Raw genomic sequence first — 23,918 nt, 5'->3', positions numbered from 1 at the left:
ACAAAAAATGAACAAGTAAATGAACGTTAACAAAATTTGAACAAACCTGCTGTTGATTTCTATCATGTTCAGAGAATTTAAAGAAGACCAGTAACTCACGTGGAATATAGAACAACGTTTAGTATACATCTAGCCTTGAAAATGAAGCGTGGTCCCATTTTAGTATTTCTTAGTCACGGCTCAACGAGGCTGTGTTATTTTTCCAGGTATACCTATTTTGTTTTATTTGTGCTGAATACATGGTGAGAAATCAACAAGAAAATATAAGTAATTTGTGAAAAAAGACTTATTAATATCATGGCATGGTTGACAAATGGCATAATGGCGTTGACAATCTTCAAATAATATGAATTATTACAGTTAAATCTAAATTACACGATAAAGTAACTGGGATTTATATTATGCAAATAATATTTAGGTGCATCAAATTACTTCAATGCATGATTGCATTTTCAATTCATAGAAACCTTACAAAATGATTCGTGTGTATTGGTTATCTTTGTCATTGGCAATAATGGCATCGGTTGTGTGGGAAAGTATCATCTCTCAATTTCGCTAGCGAGTAGCCTCTTAGTCGCCCTCAATTCCCACCCTTAACCCCAAATCCACATTCTCTAAAACGGTGTTCCCACTCCTAATGGGAATTAGACACGTGTCCATCGCCGCATGTCGGAAAGTTATTCTTCACCATGAGATTTTATAGTTGAAACACGGCCCTTTCAATTCAATTAAGTGTTTAAAATTTTTTAAAAACCCATTGTCGACTAGATGTTATATATTTTCATTTTCACACGGGCATTGTTCAATTGTTCATTGTTTTTATTGAAATTACGAGAAAACTGAAAAACCGATGCATTGAAAATACACATGTGACTGATGTCATCATCAACCATATGCATCCGAAATTAAATCAAAATGACAGGAAACATTATCAAATTAAAATTTTGTTATTTATTTTCCGTGAGAACAAAAAATGTTCATTATTCTTTACACAATAACAAATTTCATAGTACCAATAACTGAAAAAAACTACCAAAAAATATTGTTTTTGGGTTAATAACTCTCCGAATCTGAACCGTTGTAATTTATATTTATTATCTTGGTTCGACATCATCTATATCGACCAAAATTTGTTCTCGAATGAACCAATCTTCTGTTCGATATGTCTCATGCAATTATTCCAAATTTCTGCACCATAATTTTCTGACGCTTGTTTCCACATATTTATAATATGTTCTTTATCATATCTACCTCTATATCTATATCAATATAACTATTGTAATACAAGGATACATTGAAAAATTCTACTATAGAATCAAACGAAATTTCAAAGTCAACATATTTTATTACTCAACATATTCTCCTCTTAATTGGATACATTTATTACAGCGAACCTGCAACGTCTCTAGACCTTTAAAAAAAAGTGTTTCTTCTTGCTCTGCAAACCAGACCTCTACAGCTTTTATCACATCCTCGTTGGAAGAAAATTTACGACCTTTCAAACTTTTTTCAGTTGAGGAAAGAGATGATAGTGGGACGGAGCCAAATCTGGCGAATAAGGGGGGCGAAATCTCTTGTTATTGTCATAGCTTGTAGAAGATCAAAGGTAAAAAACGTCTTATCTCTGTGTCTATTACTCCAATGATGCAACACCTACCTACTGTATAAATTACACATGAAACTTTCAACAATTATTATTTGAAAAATTTTTTCATGTGCTCTCGAAATACAAGACTGTGACCAGACAGCGTTCAGCTATACATACGTATTATAATGCAAGATTAACCGTAAATATCTATCAATACTTCTTTGAATTTCATAACTGGGAAGGAACGGACCCCTGTAGTACAATATTTTTCTGTTAAGTTTATACCTGAAATGCCAATTCGGACCCAATCAACCAAGATAAATAAGTTTTTGTCAAATGAATATAATAAAAAAATATGGTCATTGAAAAGCTCGAATATAAAAATATCACAATAAAACAAACGAGATATGTTGCTGATAATCTTATTATTAAAACAGCTATTAAATAATCTAGTATTGGGGAATTACCATCACTGTAGGAGAAGAATTGACTCAGAAAGTGCATTCTGGAAGGTCTGGAAACAATAACTGAAGGTTTCACAACGGATAAAAATTTTCGAACGTCTAGAAAAAGACGATAAAGAAAATTAATATCCCAATTTTCAGGATAGCGCATGTAAAATATCTCAGAAATTGATACAAATTTCATGTTTTCTAACTTTCATAAAAATAAAATAGAAACCGAGAAAAGCGCGGAAAAGATCGTTTCGGTGTTCCTGCGGATTCCTTGGTAAACTTGTTCATCAGCCAAATAGCCGACGATAGAAATAATGCTGAACTGAACTGAACTGAATTTATCTTCTTAAAATATCTTATTTTAGCGACTTATATTCAAGTCGACTAAGGGATACCACACGTAACAAACCTACGGGAACCCAGATGTATATAAACGCGTAAAACATCCCCTGCAGTGGAAAATAATCCTAATCAGGGCCATCCAAAACCAATATAATCCATTATCAAAGATCAAACTCAACGAAATTTCTGTCTCGAAAAATATAGTATAAACAGTAATTTTATTAGATGGAGAGCAATTTATTGGCTACATATTTATCTCTGATATTGTATATAAACGTAAATAAAAAAGAAGTAATACAATAAATTAGTTGCAGTGAAAACGACACTTTCTAAAGAAATTTCGATTATTTAAAACGTCGGGCGAATTATTTATGCCAGTACACGCAATTGCATGATTTAGTACGGTGAGATGTAAATGCAGTTCTGTATTAGTGAATTTTGAATGCTGTTTTAACAAAAAAATCAATGCAAATGTAGATTAATCACATAAACGTTTTTACTTTTGTCATGGACAAATGATGAATTTTCAAAAATAGCTGTACATAACATAAACTAAAATATACCCTTCGATGATAAAAATTTGAAGAAGAGGAAACGGTATATTTCCGTTGTAAATTTTGAATTCCAAGTACATTTGCTTACGTTCATTTACTAATTGCAGAGTGGGTATTTTTGTCCTGTTACTCATTCCTAGTTTATTGCTCTTATGTTTGTATTGCTTCCAAAATTGATATTATTCAATTCAAAGATTAAAATGTTTGTTTTATATTCGTTATTGTGTCCTTATGCATTGACTATTCCTGTGATTTGCTGTAACAAAATTGGTAGCAAAGTCATTCACAAAAAAATTTATTCACTGTATTTCTGTGGAGATAATTTTCATAGGATAAATTACAATGGATTGTTCAATGGAAAAAGTGAATTTCAATAAAGAGAAGTAGAAATAAGAAAGGGTTTTTTATGATTTTTGTCAAGGATTTAGTCCAATTAAGTAAGAACAATTTCGCTTTATAAGAATGAAAGAATTATCTGCCTAATTTTACTGTGGTTATGTGTTTCCTCTTCCCATGTATTTCTGCTTCACAAAACAAACCACTTTTCTTACTTTTGGGTGGATGAATTCTGTTATTTGAAAAAATTTGAGACTGAGGACACTAGATTGCAAACAAAGAGAATATATACGAAACTTTGGGACCGATTCTTCTTCTTCAACAAGAGTCCTTGATCTGCTTGTTGAGACACTTACATACTCTAGAAATGCAAGTAAACTTAAACTATAATTAATTTTTTTGCACCAAACAATAACAGATACTGATACTTTGCAACTATTATAATTCCGATTAATAAAAATCTGTGGGTCCTCTGCAAAATTTCTGTTTGTATTCTGAGAAATCTTATTTAAGTTCCAAATTTAACAACAGGACTGAACCAAACTATGAAATACTTTAGGTAATTCACTACAAATGATTGAATAAAAAAAGTATGAAATATGAACTAACAGCACCGCTTTATCATTTTAGTCCACATATAGAGAACTGAAATTCTGAATTTCTATCAGTAAGTTGATACTTCCGAGACATTTTATTTAAAAATTGATCATAACCTTACAATTTCAATAATCCCTGATTCTTGCTGACTGTTCTTTATCCATCACTCGAGTTATCAAAATTAAAAAGTTTAAACTGCTTGGACCACATATTCATACAAACATTAGCCCAGTTACCGAATTTTCCTGTTCTACATCCGTTCTCAATATCACTGATTGTTTCCTCCCTCTTTTCATTTTGTTTTTGGTCTTCCTCGTCTTTTCATATCCATGGTATTTTGTAATAACATTACACACCCTTTTGAAACTACTTTTTATTTACTATCTGTTATTACTTTTTCCTTCCATATACATTTTTTTGATCCTCATGAATGCTCATCAGTTGCTTTATAGATTTCCTTTGTTAATTTGAATATTCCGCCTTCCACATACCTCCATACATTCCGTAGGATTGAAAATGATGAACAATTATGAACAATCAGGCTGTGTGTAACATTGTAAATACACGTTATTAAGAAAATTCTTATTTTCGTTTTACTTTCTATCATTTTATATGCAACTACTTCGGTAGTTAACATAAAACGTATTTATTATGTAGCACTGTGTTCTAGTAAACAAATTTAAAGGGGACCTAAATAATCCCCTATTAAGTACAAAGTTATAATGCGATTTTTGATGAGACAATGAATCTAAGAATAACACCCGCATACATCTTATCAATTTTACACCCACTATAAAAGTACTTTACAATGTCTAGAAAACATTTGCCACCAGCAAAGAGTCTGCAGCTGAAATCTTTGGTTCTAATACAAGCACGTGTGTTCGAATATATCTATCACCTGGCGTTTTTTCTACCACTTGTTCGGTATTTCCTTTCTACCTCCTCCCCTCTATGCCCTTTACAGTTCTTATGAGGTCTACGTCTATCCTCGAAGCTCTACAGTGGCGTAGCATTATTATTGATTTAAATTCATCTTACTTTGTTGTTTCAAAAAATTTTTTATTATGAATTTTGTACTAAATCTTTATTGACCTTTAGACAACAAGGTGAACCGCAATAGCTTATACCTCTAGATGGGCTACTTCGAATTATTAATAGCATACTACTACTTCTCTATTATATGCGTTCTTGATGAATACTCTTGAACACTTTTATTACAAGAGCTTCAAGAATTTTACATGTTTTGATGTTCATTTTTTGCGTCACAGATTTATACAATAGCATATAAACATCCCAGAATGACAAAGTAGGAATGGATAGTAAAATAACGAACCTTATCCAAAGAGTTTTAAAATTAGCAAACTTCCTCGTTCTCTCTAGAAATTGGTTCTTGGTACTTTGAACAACTGCCGTTCTTCTACTCATTCTTCTTTCGGTTGCATAATTTGTACCGCTTATATCTTTTAATAAAGGTTCCTCTTCCATGCGCTGCTCGTATTGAGAATAATCATCAATGCCCAAAAAAGAAAATTTTATCTTTGAAAACTAAGACGAACAAACTGCATTGCGTCCAATCAAATCTGGAGTCCCCAAAGGTAGTGTACATGGTCCACTACTTTATCTAATTTATATGGCCGATATGCCTGACTTGAACTGTATATAATGTTCGGGCGTTGCAGAACGATAAATCTTTGACACCATCATTTGAAGAGACAACTTTCACTGAATAACACAGCCCAAATAGTTCATTTTTTTGAGGAAGTTATGAACTACTATGAAGTAGTTCCTTACTTTTCCGAGAGATGTGGCGTTATCAGCAAACAAAGGGCAACTGGAGAAAAGGCTACTGGCATCCTGTGGAAAATATTCAATGAAATAATAGCTATGAGATATCTTTACCAATGCAAGTATTTGGTTGACAATCGAAGTAGGTTGGATAGCTTCTTACCAACTTACACGTTTCAAAATTCCTATCCCAGCCATAAAAATTCCTTGAGTGTATGTGTCATATTAATACTGAATTATATTTGTTACGCTGAAATTAACTGGATATATTGGTATCTTTTATTATAATTTCGCAGTGTCAGTTTATTTGTAAGCAGCAAAAAAGAAATACAGTTTATTAAACATTTTGACCGCTGATAGAATTATGAACTTACGAGCACACCAGTAGAATGCTTAGCTAAGTATTTTTAATAGTTATATCTTAAAGACTACATTTTTTGTTTATTTTTCATTTTAACTTAAAGTTGAGTCAACTATTGACGTTACATGATCTATACTTATTTAGCGGATGTTAAACACTCGCTCCTCTTTCCCATAAAAATATAAGTGTAAAGAATGTTGACTTTTTTTCTGTAAGCCACTGTCATTTTTACTTCGAACAACTGCTCCTCGCTTGATACTGTTATGTTGAGGACCGTAAATTATGGGCTATTTTGCCAACTAATAAAAATAAGTTGTGGATCCTCACTCTGCTGGTGGCAATTGTACTTAATTAAATAGATGGAAGTGGCCTACGTGAAACATTTAGGTTCTTCGAATCTATTAAGTTTAAATATTCCTGGAAATTTCATGCGACAAGGCTACCAAAAAATATGCATAAACCTAAGTATTATTTTTTTATTTATTTAATACATTCAACCACTGGAGTAAACTCGCAGGCAGAGAAGGATTTTTTTATTTAATATAAATAATAAAATTTGGTGAAGTATAGCTAATTCAATATTATTATTTATGCCGTTATAATTTTTGATTTCAGAAAGTAATACTCATAACGTTTAATAGTTAACGGTTTAGGAAAAAAACCTTAGGTAAATTTACTGATAACAGGGGTATAAGATTTTTTTGGTGCGAAACTAGGCAATTAAGATTTTCGGTGGTTTTGAGTATTAATTCTTGTAAAAAATTTTAAACTTGTAGGATTCAAAATTCAATATTCAAAGTGACGTTGGTAGAAATATTGAATTAATCAAACCAAAACTGATCATTCAAAACGCTTGCTTCAAATGTTCGCTGAAATTATTTTGGCCCAATACATTAGTAAAAATACTATTCCGTTTTGAATTTTGGATTGTTCGCTGTAGTGAGATTGTTTTACAAATAAATATTATCTATATTAAACTCCTGGCATGGCGTTTTTCACTTTCCAAAACTTATTTTCATTTTAAGGTGCTCATTTCCAGTCTATAGATGACATGTAGTCTAGTGGATTTCAAAAAAGTGAGATATGTTTGATTTATATCTACTGGGCACTTTTCTGTGACTTATTTGTTTATTCAAACTGAACGTTCTCAAATATTACGACGCATGTCGATAAAATTCACAGTAAACTGTTTACGCACAAAATTAATGTAATGAATTGATCAATTGAGTAGATTAGTGCCCTTAAATTGTATATTCATGATTATTATCAATCTATTCTGTAGTGAGCCGAGCATTAACCTTCCCTAAAGTAAAATTTTACACATTACACTTGATCACATCCCCTCGTGCTATTTAAATTCACTTGTTCGCTTATGAACCGTGACACGCTCATTGAAAATGTGAACTTAAATTCAATCCGCCAGTTATTGCCTCCCTCTACTATCTTCTATTGAATTAGCACGGGGTGTGTAATATCCTGTTTTTTGTCCTGTCACCTTACAGACAATTTAAGGGCAGTCAAATCGCTTTCGAAAAAATATTATAAATCGAAAAACTATTCCCATGGATTATGATTAATCTGGAGAGGCTAATGATGTGTAGATGCGTGAAATAAGCTTAAAGTATCATAGTTGAAAGATCACTCTATATGGGAGTACACTAGAGCCAGATTAAAGAAAATTTATTTGCCGAATTAGTTGGTATCATGTTTATCGGTTTTTATACTTAAAAAATCATATTAAGACTTACACACGCTCGTTTTCGGTAGATATTCTTCTGAATATTATTGAACCTTGGCGATCCCAACTATTTCTTTAATTTGATCCACCTCTTTCTGAAATATCTCTGGTATTATGAGATATGTTATCATTTTTTGTAATTTTTCTGTATGTGTTTTACTTTTATTACTCGTATGTCTATTTTTCCTTTTTCTATTCTCTCCAGCACAAACTGATTTGAGAATATCGATCCAATTCAGCACATTATCAGGTAACTATTTTGAAGGCAACTATTCAACAAAGTTTGCCATGACTTTACCACAACAGTATTGAGAAAATGAACCACGTGAATAGTATCAGTATCACTGTTAATTACAATTTTAAATTCCTGTTGCGTAGTCATAGTCACATATAGTCTTTAGATAACAAAATATTTTGTTTTTACCTTACAAAAAAAAAAACATATGGTTAGGTTCCAGGTAATGAAGTGAAAATGATATTATATTCAAATAGACGTTTACTTTAAAGATGAGTTGATGGACTTCCCAGAATTTTTTGGGAAACGCGAAGGCAGTCAACGAGAAAAAACTCTCAAGAGATATCTAATACGTTTCTTTCTGGCTCTAGAATTTTTTTTATATTATCTCCTGATGAAAACCTACTCTGTATTGGAATAATTAATATGAAATATTTAATAATTTTCCGTAGTTTTGTGAATAAATTGAACCAATACTTTCTTGAAATTGATAGTTACACTCTGTATATTTTTATACCCGTGAAATATAAATATTTAAATCTATAAATGTTGTTATATTTGATGTTTGTATCATAAAATTTTAAATTAATAAATTTCTCACACTAAACGTTCGAGCTAACCACACATGGTAAACATATGTATAACAAATGAGTGTACTTTTTGGGAAGCATGTGTTTAGTATTATGATTTTTTGTTACTTTTGTTTTTATCCATAAAATTCTTTTGTACTCCGAAATTTAATACACGTAATTTAAAAATGACTATTAATAACAAGTTGCTATTTAATGGCGGTTCTTTTAAAAAAATTAAAACAAGGCTGCTCAACTTAAATTAGCCAATTAGCCAACCCATTGTACTGGTATAATCCTTACTAATATTATGAATGTGAATGTAAGTTTGTTGGTTATGCTTTCACGCGAAAACTATTTAACCGATCATCATAAAACTTTGTACACATATTCTTGGAGGTATTATTACTAACATACGATATTTTAAATTTTTTACGAGATATTAGACATCTAACCCGAATTGTGACTATGGATGAGACTTGGATACATTTCTACGATCCAGAAACAAAGCAACAATCGATTGAATGGCAACACTCTGGTTCTCCAAGACCTAAGAACTTTCGTATCCAAAAATCTCCTGGAAAAGTTCTTGCTTCAGTTTTTTGGGATTGCCACGGAGTAATCATGATTGATTTTTTGGATAAGTGTAGAGCTGACCACTCTACAGAAAAAAATTCAAGAGAAAAGTCGAGGAAAGTTATCCAAACGTGTTTTGTTTTTGCAGGACAACCCCCCTGCACACAAATCTCATGTTGCCATGCAAAAAATTCGTGATTTAGGGTTTGAATTACTAGAACACCCCCCTTATTCGCCAGATTTGGCTCCGTCCTACTATCATCTCTTTCCTCAACTGAAAAAAGTTTGAGAGGCCGTAAATTTTCTTCCAACGAGGAGGTAATAAAAGCTGTGGAGGTGTGGTTTGCAGAGCAAGAAGAAACATTTTTTTTAATGGTCTAGAGACTTTGCAGGTTCGCTGTGATAAATGTATCCAATTAATAAGAGAATATGTTGAGTAATAAAATATTTTGACATTGAAATTTGGTTTGGTCTTGTAGTAGACTCAGAATTTTTCAATATATCCTCGTATTTAATGGTTTCAATGCGAGCAAAGCCGCGGATAAAAGCTAGTATTAAATATTATTAAAAGCGGAGATTTACCTTGTAAAATATTCGAGTTAAAATTTCTCAATCGCCATTTGTTTAATGTGAGAAAATATACAAAATACAAAGTCTAATCCCAAGATATGTTAAATCAAAAGCAATTACTTATGCTGTAGCTCTTCTAAATAATATATTGAATTCCAAATTGTGTTTGCAGTATCTCTTGTTAACTTTTGTTTCAACTTGAAAAGTGGGCAAGAATCAAAATATTAAAATATGTATAAGATGTTAAGAGAAAATTTAGCGTTCTCTATTGAAAACCAGTGACTCCTAAGCCCTAAAACGACCTCTCAAAGTCTATCATCAAGGCGATCAGAATTAGTTTTAAGGGAAGCAACCTTAAATTCCGAATTTTACAAGAGGGTACTGGAAATTTAGCAAAACGTTGTGAAACTAAATATACCTGAAAATGTACCTAAAGGTCGTAGTCATATAGTCTTTAGATCGCAAAATATTTTGTTCTTACCCTACAAAAAAAAAGCATAAAAGTGAAAAATAAATTTTTGAAAATAAACGGATAAATAAAAATAAATGGATCTTAAATAACGCATTTTGTTTAGAAGTTGAAAAAAATAGAAATAAGCTCACGAAATGTAAAAATCTGTACAACTTTGAATACTATTTACAATGATATGGGCGATTAAAATTGTAAGAGTCAGTTAAGGGCGAGGAAAGGTCGGGGCATACTTCAACCTCATAAACAGAATATAAGTAGCGAATAATTCAATTCGTTTGAACAGAAAATTAGCATACTAGAATGTTTCTCGCTCCTCCGAAAATGAAGAAATTGGTAAGAAAAACGTTTTCGCACCATTCCTGACATTAAGAAAGTCACAGTCGAGCAGATGAGAGCCATTCCAAATCACCGTTTTATTATTATTATTATTATTTTCATATATATATATATATATATATATATATATATATATATATATATATATATATATATATATATATATAGATTATAAACATGTTTCATGTCACATTAAACCACGTTCCTTTCTTTTTAACAAATAATTATTTATGTTATTTATTGCTTTGATTTGATTACTTTTGAATTTTATTTTGACTGATTGGAATAAAATTGTATTTATTTACCAAGAAGAGCATATTTCATATTCCTGTGATGTTGTGGCCTGACCCATTATCTTGAATATTTAGAAAACATCCGTTGGTTTAACGTTGTTGAGTTCCGTACTAAAGTGGTCAAGCCTATCGAAAAATCCGTAAGCTATTTTTTTGTGTTGACGATAACCATTATCAGGTGAATTGTGTGGGAATATTTTCTACCATTGTACAAATTATATTTATCAATAAAGATAACAATATTTTTGTAAATATTCCGTGAGAACCGATCTTACCGCCCACACAAAAATTTTGTTGCCTTATTTAACAATAAAATTTCTCAGACTTTTCTATAGTTAATTTCTGAAATATTTTAATAAATGGTGTTTTATGGAAATTGTTTCCACCTAATTTTAAAAATATTAAATGACATGAAGATTTTTTTGGTCTTAAAAAAAGCAGTTAACAACTTATTTATAATTATGAAATAGGATTACATATTAATTTTAATCAAATTACTTAGGTTTTCCTTATCATTGATAGATTCCTTTTTTTTGTATACATGAACCATACCCAAAAATTCTATTCATTTGTATTCAACTATATTTCAATGATTTTTGAATTTCTATTATAAACTTTGTTTATTGCTATTTCATAGTTTTCTCAATTATTTGGGCTAATATTTTTTAATCGTATCACTGACTTCTCATCTATCTATTTTACAAATATTGAGATGTATGCCCTACGTAAACATCACAATTTTTAATTTAATAATTGATGAGAAAGCTCATGTACATATAGTAAGAAAAGATATTTTACATTTCGATATTTAGAATTTGTTTTGTTTGTTGATGGATTTTGATCTTTGTTTTAAATATGTTATTTATCCTTTTTTCCGTTTAATCACTTTCTCTTAATGTAGTTTCAGTAAATGATAATTGGATATATCAATTAGCCAAACTAATAATCACTGAACTTTTTTTTAATTTGAGTCTAAATGTCTGGTGAATTAAATTGGTTTTGTTCTGTTTCAGTATTATCGTTTTATTTTATATACATAGTGAAACGCCAAGAAATCTAATCTATTGTTTTATCCTATTTTGATTGTGAATTGAAGTTTTTTATTGAAGAATTGAATATTTAAAGTATAATTTCATTTTTCAGAAATCATAAGTACTTATATTGTATCTATTTTAAATTAGATAATGGGATAGAAGGGGTTTGAACACTAGATATAATTGGTCGGAGAGTAATATCGGGTTTTGTGATTTGGTAGTTATATTATATTGAAATCTGAAAATTGACAGGAATCTGTTTGTATAGTTAACACAGATTTTATTCTATTTCTATTTTATCCATTAATTCATTTATTAAAAATGTTAACGACAATATTTTGAATAAGTCCAAGACTAGATGGAAATTGAAAAATATTTTCTATACAAAAAATACGTTTTTTACTCAGGCAGACGTAAAATCAAGAACAGAAGTTTGACTATTAAATAACGAATCTTACTGTGTTAAACAAGCAGCGCGCATGTGCCGAACGCCAGCAACCGAATATAAAAGTTGTAAAAACGTTTATAATGATACTTTGAATGTCATTGAAAATGATCTAAACATATTGGAACAGAAATGTTTGACGAATCGTAGTTTATTTATGGTTCTCAAACGAAGCGCCAATCCTGAAAAATTTTCACCGGAAACCAAAAAAATTTGAAATCAAAATTCGAAGCAATGATAATTTTTTTATATTGAAAGTTAAAAACTAATCAGCTACATCCCAGTGTTAAACCATTTGCCTAATCTAAATAAAAATAAACAAGATTTGAGACTGTTCGAGCAGTGAAAGAGAAAGCGACACGCGTCCAAAGGAGCTGACAGAACAAAACTTCCAGTACTCTTTCAATCAATGGGAGGTTTGTAAGGATAGTGGCGGGGTGTATATTAATGGCCACACTTCGTATATTCAAGAAAGTAAAAGACTCGATTGATAACGTAACTAAAATACTTTATTTTCACATAAATATGTTCATTTGCAAACTAATAGGTTTAAAAATGGATGTGCCAAATCCCAGCATATTGAACCCAACTATGTTGGAATTTATAGAATCGTTTATTATATTCTCCAGTACTACCATTATACAAAGTTTACTTTTGGTCTCTGAAGACGATAATTTGGTTATCGAAATCGTTTCGGGTAGTGTAATAGAGAGAATTGGAGTAATGAATTATTCAATACAATTTTTTCGTAATTAAGTTATCAGAAGCTGTAAGAAAAAATCGTGAATGTATTTCATCAACTGTAATCGCTAGGGAAGTTTTTAATATATCTGAGACCTATGTAATACTCAGAAGAACGTCTTTAAATTAAATGCTTTCCTCTCTGTCGAAGTATTAGAATCGTAGAGGGGCGTTAGTTACAAAGCAAAGAAATGTGAGATGAAGCTTACTTAAATCCCAACATATGAAAGTTTTCACGCCCGGCATGTTATATGCAGATATTTAATACTTACCCTCATATACAGTGAATATAAAATAGTCTTTGGACCAAATTAATGTACCACTTTTTTGAACATAAAAGTCTACGGTATTAAAAATAAAATTTAATTAGGTACATTAATATAATAATGAAAACTAAGAAATTACTCCGATAAGTGATTCCTTGTTTTATGTGATATATTAATACGCCTATTTGCAAAAATGTTTTTACAGAAAACAAAATAGTTCAAATGACTTTGAGCTAAAAGCTCCGATCACTCAAATCGTGTATTTCTTCTCTACGTGTCGTGCCAGTTTATTCCGGCGTTGGACATTACCAAGGCTTCTCGTTACTTTGCTTTGTGCAAACCTTGACTGCATTTCGATTTATTCTCGAATATTGTCTTTTTCCATCAACCCCTTCCACCAACTATTTTCCCATCGATAATAAACTGTAACACTAAATAATGACTTCCCTCCACCACATGGCGGAGATAAAACATTTTCCTATACTTGATTACATTGAATAATTCCTTAGTCTTATTGGCTGTACATAGCACTTTTTCGACAGTTTTGTATGCTATCCAGATAATTCAAAGCATCCTTAAATGTATCCACATTTCTAATGCTTCAATGCTATCGTTGTTGACAATTTCCAAGTCAATAAATACTAACACGACTGCTACTTTCTCAGCAGATGTTTGAAACAATTTAATTCACTATAAACTTTATTTTATCTTATATGTCGTGTTATCATGCAAGTTTTGCTAAAAATATGTGGATAAAAGTAACACATTTCAATAAACCATCTTATTTATTCCCATTAATCGTCGTTAATATCTTCCTTTTCTACTACCTATGTGGTTACCGTAACAAAGGAGAGTCGACGCTCTCACTGTTTCCTGTCCAGACAAATTTACTAGATATTAATTAATATCCAGACAATTTATTACGCTATAATACTTATCTTAAATGATAGCTGCTACTGCCACACAAAGTTTGCGACTTACTAATGGTGCAGATCATTATCAGTAGTTAAAGAGTTTTCCAATACTTAATTTATTAATGCTGTACCAGATATCACACAATGAAAAATATAAAATATATTGAAACGACTGGTACATTTTAGGATGAACTTTGAACTTGATATCAGTTCATGCAAATTAAGGAACAGAGTGCTTGTGTACTTGGGACGGTGCACTGATTGTAATAAATTTATGTAATCAACTGGATAATACACAAGAGAATAGGTACATTGAGGTTACTTGTACTAAACTTCTTTTACAAAGGCAGTTTTCAAACATTTAAAACGCTTTTGAGAATTTTTTAATTTAACAAATACATATGCTGTTTTAACCATTTTGTTAATAACTTACGAGGGGTGATAAAAAATGATACAAGTCGTATATACAATAGGCAGAAAATACTAAAAAAAATTAAGACGGTTACGTACATATCAAGTGCACCCGCAAACAGGAAATAATCCCTGGATGTCGAAACTAAGATGTAGATTTCACACTGGTTCACACTCATGGGGGCCTGAGGCTCTCATGGAGGAGGAAAACACTTTCTCTCAACATCTCCAGCCATGCTTCAGATAATTAATTGATCTGGTGGAAATTGTATAAATCCCAACATTCTTTGCCATTGGTGACCATATACTGCACGATACCATAGCTCGTCACAGCTCTGATGAGATACCCACAATTATTTAAACAAATCATGTTGATTTCTGTCGTTGCCCGTATCTGGCCGGCCGCTCATTGCCAATTTGCGGTTTTAGACATCTCGACTGTCTAATTCCGTATTTCCGATGGTGGGGCCCGCGCCCCGTAGGCAGTTTGATTGTAAAGGGGGCAACTCGACACGAGTTTAACGCTTTCTTAAATAATTGCGGAAAATAAATATAAATTTGTTTGAAGTGACTAAAATATCAACTGGGTTTTGGGCGTCGTTAAGTTAACCTACCTGCGGCAGACGGCAGGATCCGCGTACACCATGGACGCTTTAAAATGTCGCTAAACAACGTTGTTGTTCGCATTTGAATAAAAGAATTTCAATTTATGAAGAAGGTAAACTGAGGAGACTCGTAAAGAATCTGTGGTCCGATGATACCTAGTAAAAAAAGAAGCTCGCAGGGGCATCACCCGACTCGGGAGCAATTGAGTTGAGCCAAAATCAATCTCAAACGTCACGGGTCAGCTGACCAAGTATGAGGAGCATTTCTTTTCTTCAGCCATGTGTATATTTAGTCGTAGATTTCGTATTAAATTTTTACGGACTTGAAGGGGTAAAGGAATATTCTACTTTTAATTAAAATATTTATTAAAATTTTTTCGAATTTGAATTTTATAGTTTTTCATTTTACGTTTCGAAAATTTACTATGTTTCTTTAACAATTTCCTAGTGATTTTTTCTTAAAACCTCCCATTTAAATTACTTAATTGAACAATTTAGTTTTCTGATATTAAAAATTATGTATATGTTCAATAGGGTGGGCATAAGGGCTTGGGTGGGGTATGGCACAAAAAAGGTTGGGAAACACTGGTCTAATTTAAAAGAGCGAGACCATTTCGCTACACGTCTGCTAATTGTTTTTTCATCATAAGCTTCATAATTTTACTGTGAATGTCAGATCCGGACGCATAAAATCGAATCAAGGTTTCTCTTTTAATTCAATAGTCCTAAACTGTCTAAGAGGTTTTCATACCTACCGACGTACCACAATTCAATGTAAATGCTGATTTTTATGACTAATATTCCCCATTTTTGGCAAATTAGTAGTAGTACAACAGATTAAAATCTCCTAAAAATGTTTAGTTTTCTTTATTAATTATTTATTATTATTTACACATAATTAACAAATTTTACAGCATCAATTACTGCTATATTAACGCATAAAACCAAAAAAATATTGTTTTTTTTAATTCATCACTTTTTGAATCAGGGCTCTAGTCATTTGTATTTTTTATTATAGGTTCAATTTTTGTATTGACCAAATTTTGTCTTCCAATAAACCAGTATTTTATTATCTGTTTCTCGCAATTATTCCCAATCTCTGTGCCACAATTTTTTTATACCTCTCTACCAATGTGACTATTATAATATATTTTGCATTTTTCCCAAATGAAATTTAAAAGTATTTAATTCACAATGATAAGGTGGTAGCCTCATGCCAGTTTCGAAACACATCAACAACATAAACATTCTCTTTTACTTTATTTTTAGTAATTTTTATTAATTCGGGTTTTATAAATTTATCACTAAAATTGATATTATTGGCTCTTAACCAAGTTAAAATGTCAAGTTTCGTTAAAGAATTAGAATATTGCTTTTCTAAAAGTACACTATGATAAGGTGAATTCTCCATTATTATTAATGAAGGTTTGTTTTTCTATCTATTTATATTACAATATTAATAATTTGCATTGAATACGTCTCACAACATTTTACACTGAGTTTAAAGGTCATGTGGTCGATGAAAATTAAGTAAAAAGGTAATAGAGGTCTAAAAAGAACTGATTTTAACAATAAATAAGCCTTTAATTCAAACTATTCGCTAAATAATGTGCAATAATGACAAAAATTCACATGACAACAAAATGCACCAACATCAAACCAGAAGAAGAGAGCGCCAACACACTATATGTTAGATAATATTGTCAAATAAGCGACGTGTCAGAAAAAATACAACGTTTAGACTTTATGTAAATTTTTAATGTTATAGCTTGTAATTGTTTTCTGATTATCCCTCGTATGATAGATATTAATAATATAAACAGTAGTAATAGTACTAATTAAGGATGCATATATTATTTTACTATCTATTTTTTCTTAGAAGCTATAAAGAAACACTAAAAGTAATTTTATTGTTGGTTAAGTATGATTTGAGAATTTCTTTTAAGGTTGGGATAATCAAGAATTCTATTCGAATGAAAATATTTTTCAAATAACTAGGCATAAACATACATACGATTGATTTTACATTGCAAGATAGACTTGTTACTATCAGACAAAAAGTTGAAAAAGTTATATCTGATAACCGAAAAAATAAAATTTGAATATGAAAAACGGAGAGTCAGAAGATTAAAAATTTGGCTGCTGTTTTTGAAGTACAGAACCAGTTACGAAATCACATTTATATAGATATGTACATTGCAATCAATTTGAAAAATTATGTGCACTTTTATTGCCCCAGATGTTTTCTACTTTCCGAGTAGAATATTTTTTTATAAACAAAAAATACAACTACATTCAGAAGTCAAAGAAATGAAACAGATGCAATCAATTTTATGACTTTGAACAGTTAATTATAGACGCAAGGGAATCTAATACAACAAATAATATTTTACAATGATATGCTTTTCTATCTACCATTTAGTAAAATTTGTTAAATTTCAGAGTTACTGTTCCTGGATATCAAGGAAACCTCTCCGCAGCAATTGGACATTCTGCAGCTATTGCTCCATGGGAACGATTTGGTATAGAATTCATGTTGACTTTCATAGTGGTCTTTTCCTATTTTATTTCTATGGACACATATAGGAAATGGACTGGAACCAGCTCATTAACTATTGGTTCGACCTATTCAGCCTGCTCATTTGTATCTGTAAGTTAATATTTTTGGTATTCTATATATAACTAATTATTTTTCCTATTTCTTTAATTAATTATTGAAAAGCATAGTCATTTCTGTTATTTGACTACTTTCAAGTTCAATAAGAAATTAGTTTTCTGTCGACCTGCCACTCAATTTGAAGAGTTTAATAAAATATCTCTCCCACGTTCTAAACAGTCTCTTTACCTAAACACATTTTCAACTTTCAATATTGTGCATGTATTTAATAATTTCAGTGCTCGAACTTATGGCTAATTGAATTATTATTTTCAGATGCCATACTTGAATCCAGCGAGGTCTCTTGGTCCATCATTTGTACTTAACAAATGGAATAATCACTGGGTGTATTGGCTGGGTCCCATGTGCGGAGGTATAGTTTCTGGATTAATTTATGAATATATATTTAATCCAAGGCGCCAACGAAAAATAAAAGACGTTCAAGACGAAGAATCGTCCAGTATCCGATCTGACGATATCGATACATTCGACGATATAGATAAACCAGCACCGCCAAAGTTTCATGGATCTAATTATAATAATTTCAGGGCTCCTATCGGAGCGACCGCTTCTAATTATTGTGGTAGTTTGTATTCAGCTCCTGCTACTAAAATAGAACGTGGAGAATCTATTTATGGAGGCACCAAATCGCTTTATTGTAACTCGCCTCCCTTAACACGAGCTAACTTGAATCGATCCCAATCTGTTTATGCCAAATCAAACAGTGGGATTCACAAAGATTTGTTACCAAGAGCCGGACCTTTAGTCCCCGCACAATCAATGTACCCTTTACGTATTAATCAACATAACCATGTGAACAACCAAAATGTTCAAAACCAATTGCAACAAAGAACGGAAGGTGTATATGGCGTTAGAGGAATAACTCCTGGCACTGCTAACAGACCTGAAACCCACGGAACAACAGAACGCCAAAAAGAAAATTATTCTACGGCAGAACGCCAAAGATGTGATAATTATTCTACAGCTGAGAGACAAAGACGGGAAAATCACATAGTAGAAAACCCTTATGGAACAAGAGGAACTCCAAGTGCTTCAGAAACAACAGAAAATAAACCATCAAGAGGTAATCGGCCAGAATCTATGTATGGAGTACTAGGATCTCAAACCAGAAGAGGGCAATCCTCTATTCAATCTGATGATTCCTGTTACAGTTCATACACTGCCAATAGTAGTACTAGAAACAATTATGGGGGCAATAATAACGGAAATTTTCACAACGCACAAAAACCTAATTCTTTAGGATATTCGGGAAGAACCTGTGTTGGAGGTGGTGGTGCAACAAGTTCAGACAGTCGAGCCAATCAAAGTACACAAATTTTAGTTAACGGTTCAAATCCTAGCTCCTATCACCACCAACACTCACCGAATCCTCAATATTAGAGTGCTATTTTTGTTGACTAATTTTTAGGATACCATTGAGATATGCTTGAAAGTAGTTATATATCTATATAAATTCTATTAGTATGTAAAATAAAGTGTATATTTAAATAATATTACATATTAGATTTCAGTTCTCTTGACTGAAAATCATCAACCAACATTTTGAATTTTAATAACCATTCAATTCTTACCTCACAAAATATCACTCATTCTCATTTTTCTTTCTATATTTTCCTGGATATAGACAGAATCATATTTAAAAATTTCATCAATGGATTTTCTAATATTAAAAGTGTGAATGAAGTGGTAAATCATCCTAATTGTAGATTTAAACAGTTATATGCTATTTGTATGCCAAAGAAAATATGAGATGACTTTTTACCTATGCTATTCAGATCTCAGATGAGTCATTTGATTGTGGATTAACGTGACTCCACAAATGTATGAACTTTTCTGTTTGTTCCCACTCCCAACTACTTACAGTACCTTGTACATAATGATGAAGTTAATTTGTGTATTTAATAAAATATTTGAAATAACTTTGGCTTTACATTTTTAGCAGAAGACGAAATTAAGCATATCTACTTTGAAAAATATATATATATATATATATATATATATATATATATATATATATATATATATATATATATATATCAATTAGATTAGATTAATAACTGAGGTAACTTTATTTACTTATGAACTGATTTTAAGGAACTTTAAAAAATGTGCATTCGTTAGGACCTATTATTGCAAAAAAAGTAATATGTATCAGTATACTGAAGATAAATTATAACTCATAATTTTTTAACATCTATAAAACGAATTTAACCCAATTTCGATAAACCAACAATTTTTTTCGCACGTTTTTGCAAAATAGGACTATACAGAATATAGTGAAATGAAAATTTTCATTTGAGTAAGTGATTTAGATGCTCACTTTATTTTCTTCTTTCTAGCAAAACTAGCAGAGTTTTAAATTGTAGTTATAATTGATCTAGATGTACCTGATACGTATTAACAGCATTTTATTGCACAATACGCCAACAAGTTAACAGTGTATATTATGTAAAAGGCATTCTGTTTAAAAATCCAATTTTACCATTTCATTATTGCCAAATAATTGGTGAAATTAAAACTACTGTAATATTTTTTTGTTATGAATGTTTGTTTATGTATTTTAAGGAAAGAACTGTTTATTATTTAGTAAATATTTACTTCTAAGACTTAAGTCTGTTAATTTATTCAAAACCACCAAACAGAACCCTCCAAAATCCCCAAATTTATATCGTACCAATAAAAAAAATGAAATTATACAACAATGTTCTAATATTAGTTTCTAACAGTTACTTTAGATCATCCTTTATTAAATAGAAATATATCACAGTTTAATACAACTATTCAAACAGAATCACAACAGTAACAACAAAAAGATAAAAAAATAGCTTTGTATCTAGTCCTACAATTAAATTTAAAAAACTATTACCTTTATATTACCTTTGAATTTAATTATGTTAATTTAAAAGACACTCTGGATTTAAATGTTTATACTGGCATATACAATTACGTACTAACATTATTTGACACTGCAGGTATATTAAATCAAATCACTATTATATATTCATATAAGATTCTATTTTCTAATGTAAGAGAGTAATAAATAGATATACTGATTGTCTGTATTATATGAATATAAGTGCGTCCCTAGAATAAGAGATAACAATGGAATCTCTTCAAATAATAACATATAGTACAAAAATGTTTTTTTTCAACCATTAATTTCAATTTTAATATAGAACTTTGAATAGTTCAACTTGTTACATTAAAAATTAAAATGTATCTTGATAGTTCGGTGCTAATTAACAGTTTACTTGAAAAAGAAAAATAATCCAAATAATCAGTTATTATTTGGATACTTTAAGTTGTCAACTTAATATTTAAAGTTGCAGACGAGATTTCAGATATTGACTGTCACTAGTAATTCCATCACTGGAATCCATAAATTTGATACCCACGTGAAGTTATCCACTTATTTCTTCCACAAATATTTTTTTTAAAATATACTAAAATTTTTCAAAAAAATGTTTATAGAGGATACATATAATGACGTTATAATAGGCTACATAATGTTACTACCAAAAATTGAAGATTAAGTGGATAAATAATTTTTAAGCATGTATTTTTGCACATATTTCACAATTCTGATCCAAAGACCCAAAAAATGAAAAAAAATTAATTAACTATTACAAAGTTCATCTAATTAAACAGGAATGAACCAAAAGTATTTATATTTGAGAAACAAAAATTCTTAAACCTTAAATTTGAGAGCTGACGCACATCATTATTTTTGAAATAGAAGCTCTTAAACTTTTTTGAAATTTTCTTCAACTTTTGTGAAGGATCCTCAATAAGGAACTTATTAACAAAAATTTTGGGTTTATTGCTTTTTGATTAGGTGAACTTTGTAATAGTTGATTAATTTTTTTTAAAATTTTTGGATCATTGAAATGTGTACAAAAACACATGTTTAAAATTTTTTATCCACTTAATCTTCAATTTTTGGTAGTAAAATTATGTTGCCTATTATAATGTCATTATTTGTGTCCCATATCAACATTTTTTCGCAAAAGTTCAGTATATTTTGTAAAAAAATATTCACAAGGGTAAATTTATCAACTCTCAATTAACTGCCAATTTCTTCACAAACTCTCAAGTTGTCCACTTGTTTAGACACTGTCATATCAAATTTACATTATATCACACTCTCACATTAGGAAACTAAAGCAATGTCGTTTCTTATTACAATTATTAGTTATTCCATCTAGTTACCTGTCTTACAGTGTCATTATGTCCGTTTATTTAATTCCCAGTATTTATAAATTTCAGTTCATTCATAAAAAGCATACATTGATCTACAATGAGAAATATGTCTGATTTACTTTATATCCAGATGTCTGTTATAATCAACTCATATGAAATTATATCAATGTTATAATTCAATGCCTAAAGCTTTAGGCAAAGTGGTACCACATTTTCCTGGAAAATGAAAATCAAACATTTCGTCAGCTGGTTCTTCATTCAAGTTGAATTCTGCAACTGGCATTCCTCTTTCTAATACTCTAGGGGCGAACATGGCTGCTGGATATACAACAGAAGATGTTCCGATCACTAGACACATGTCACAAGTTTCCACTACTTCTCCTATAGAGTAAAAAAATGATATAAAAAACTCACATGTACCCATGATACATTTTCCAAAGACAACAAAATTTAGTTTAATTTTCTAAAATTTCAAGGAATATAAAGGTTCAATCATGCATAAATAATACTATAGTATTATACTGCTTCTCTGCATATGAAATTAAGTCCTGTGCTGCATCTGTCTAGCTGTTGGCCATAAACTCAAAAGGTGCTCAAGGAATTTCCATGAGGAAAAGCAAGTTCAAAGACTATGACACTGCTTTCATTTGATTATGGAATGGTTTTATGCTCTTATGTATGAAATTAGTACTTACTTGCAGCTTGCATAACTTTGAAGTCCAAGTTTTCTCCAAACCATACAATATAAGGTCTTACGAGTTTTTGACACTTCTTACATTTAGGTAAATCTTTTTTATCTATAACAGGTAAATTATAACCTTCAGCAGCAGGGTCACTAAAATTAATAAAGTCAATCAAAATCTAAAGCAAATATTTATCAAGTGAATAGAAAATTTTGACTAACCCTCTATTTCTAAAGACTTCACATATAGGGTTATCATAGTTTTCATCCAAGAATCTGCATTTTGGATTAGTACATTTAACTTTATGTAGAGCACCATGTAGTTCAATAACATTTATGGAACCAGCTCTCTGATGGAGACCATCAACATTTTGTGTTATTATGCTAAAACGCCGACCTTCTCTCAAACATTGTGCTTCGTATAATGCTAGCGCCTTATGGGCCTAAGACAAGAAAATGGGTATATATATATATATATATATATATATATATATATATATATATAAATGAAAAAAAAAATAATAATTGTGCTTACATTATTTGGGAGTGAAGTGAATGCAATATTTCTTCTATAATGATAAAATTCCCAAACCAGCGCAGGATTAGCAGCAAAAGCTTGAGGAGTTGCAAGATCCTGAGATCTGTGAGTTCTCCAAAAACCTCCTGCACCTCTAAATACTGGAATTCCCGATTCTGCGGAAACACCAGCTCCTGTTAATACAGCTATATTTTTCGCTCCATCTAAAACTTTTTTAAAGCCTGCAAAGTCACTGATTTTACGATTTGCCATTTTGTTTATTGAATGAAATATGGATTGTTTTGGAGTGAACATGAATTTAAATAAATAATCAAGGCTATCCGTAACAATAACCTATAAATATGAAAAGGATAGTCACATCCAAACCTAAGTGTAGTGACGAATTAAGCAACCTGAAAATCATGAATAAATCAATTTTTTAAAGACTTCCAGAATTTAAACCAAAAAGTTAACAGATTATTTTCAATGTTATTAGCCGTTAAATATTACGATATTTTGAATTTATAAAATATTACCCGTACATTTGGTTGACTAGCCTCTTATTTATTATGACATTTGACAACACTAATGACTATAGATAAATGATAATTATTAAACT

The 23,918-nt window shown here is 30.7% G+C and overlaps 2 protein-coding genes across 3 annotated transcripts in view; one reads left to right on the top strand and one right to left on the bottom strand.

The window, feature by feature from the left end:
* The window catches only part of LOC130451819 (neurogenic protein big brain), a 41,665-nt gene extending 21,200 nt beyond the window's left edge, over window positions 1-20,465 (top strand). For both annotated transcript variants that reach the window (XM_056791104.1, XM_056791103.1), the window contains exons 3-4: window positions 17,666-17,873; window positions 18,156-20,465. In XM_056791104.1, coding sequence (XP_056647082.1) covers window positions 17,666-17,873; window positions 18,156-19,280 — 1,333 coding nt within the window. In that variant the 3' untranslated portion in view covers window positions 19,281-20,465. The remainder of the gene's footprint in view (window positions 1-17,665; window positions 17,874-18,155) is intronic.
* Window positions 20,466-20,604: 139 nt separating this feature from the next.
* Window positions 20,605-23,877, bottom strand: LOC130451821 (NAD-dependent protein deacylase-like). Its single transcript, XM_056791106.1, has 5 exons — window positions 23,842-23,877; window positions 23,318-23,712; window positions 23,005-23,225; window positions 22,796-22,935; window positions 20,605-22,481 (listed from the first exon to the last, which is right to left on the bottom strand). Exons 2-5 carry the CDS (start codon window positions 23,612-23,614, stop codon window positions 22,270-22,272), a joined length of 870 nt encoding a protein of 289 aa, XP_056647084.1. The 5' UTR covers window positions 23,615-23,712; window positions 23,842-23,877; the 3' UTR covers window positions 20,605-22,269.
* Between the last annotated feature and the right edge of the window lie 41 nt (window positions 23,878-23,918).

This window comes from Diorhabda sublineata, chromosome X, assembly GCF_026230105.1.
Source record: "Diorhabda sublineata isolate icDioSubl1.1 chromosome X, icDioSubl1.1, whole genome shotgun sequence".
Lineage (NCBI taxonomy): Eukaryota > Metazoa > Arthropoda > Insecta > Coleoptera > Chrysomelidae > Diorhabda > Diorhabda sublineata.
The sequence above is the reverse complement of the archived record's forward strand: the minus strand, read 5'-3'. Positions and strand labels throughout refer to the sequence as shown.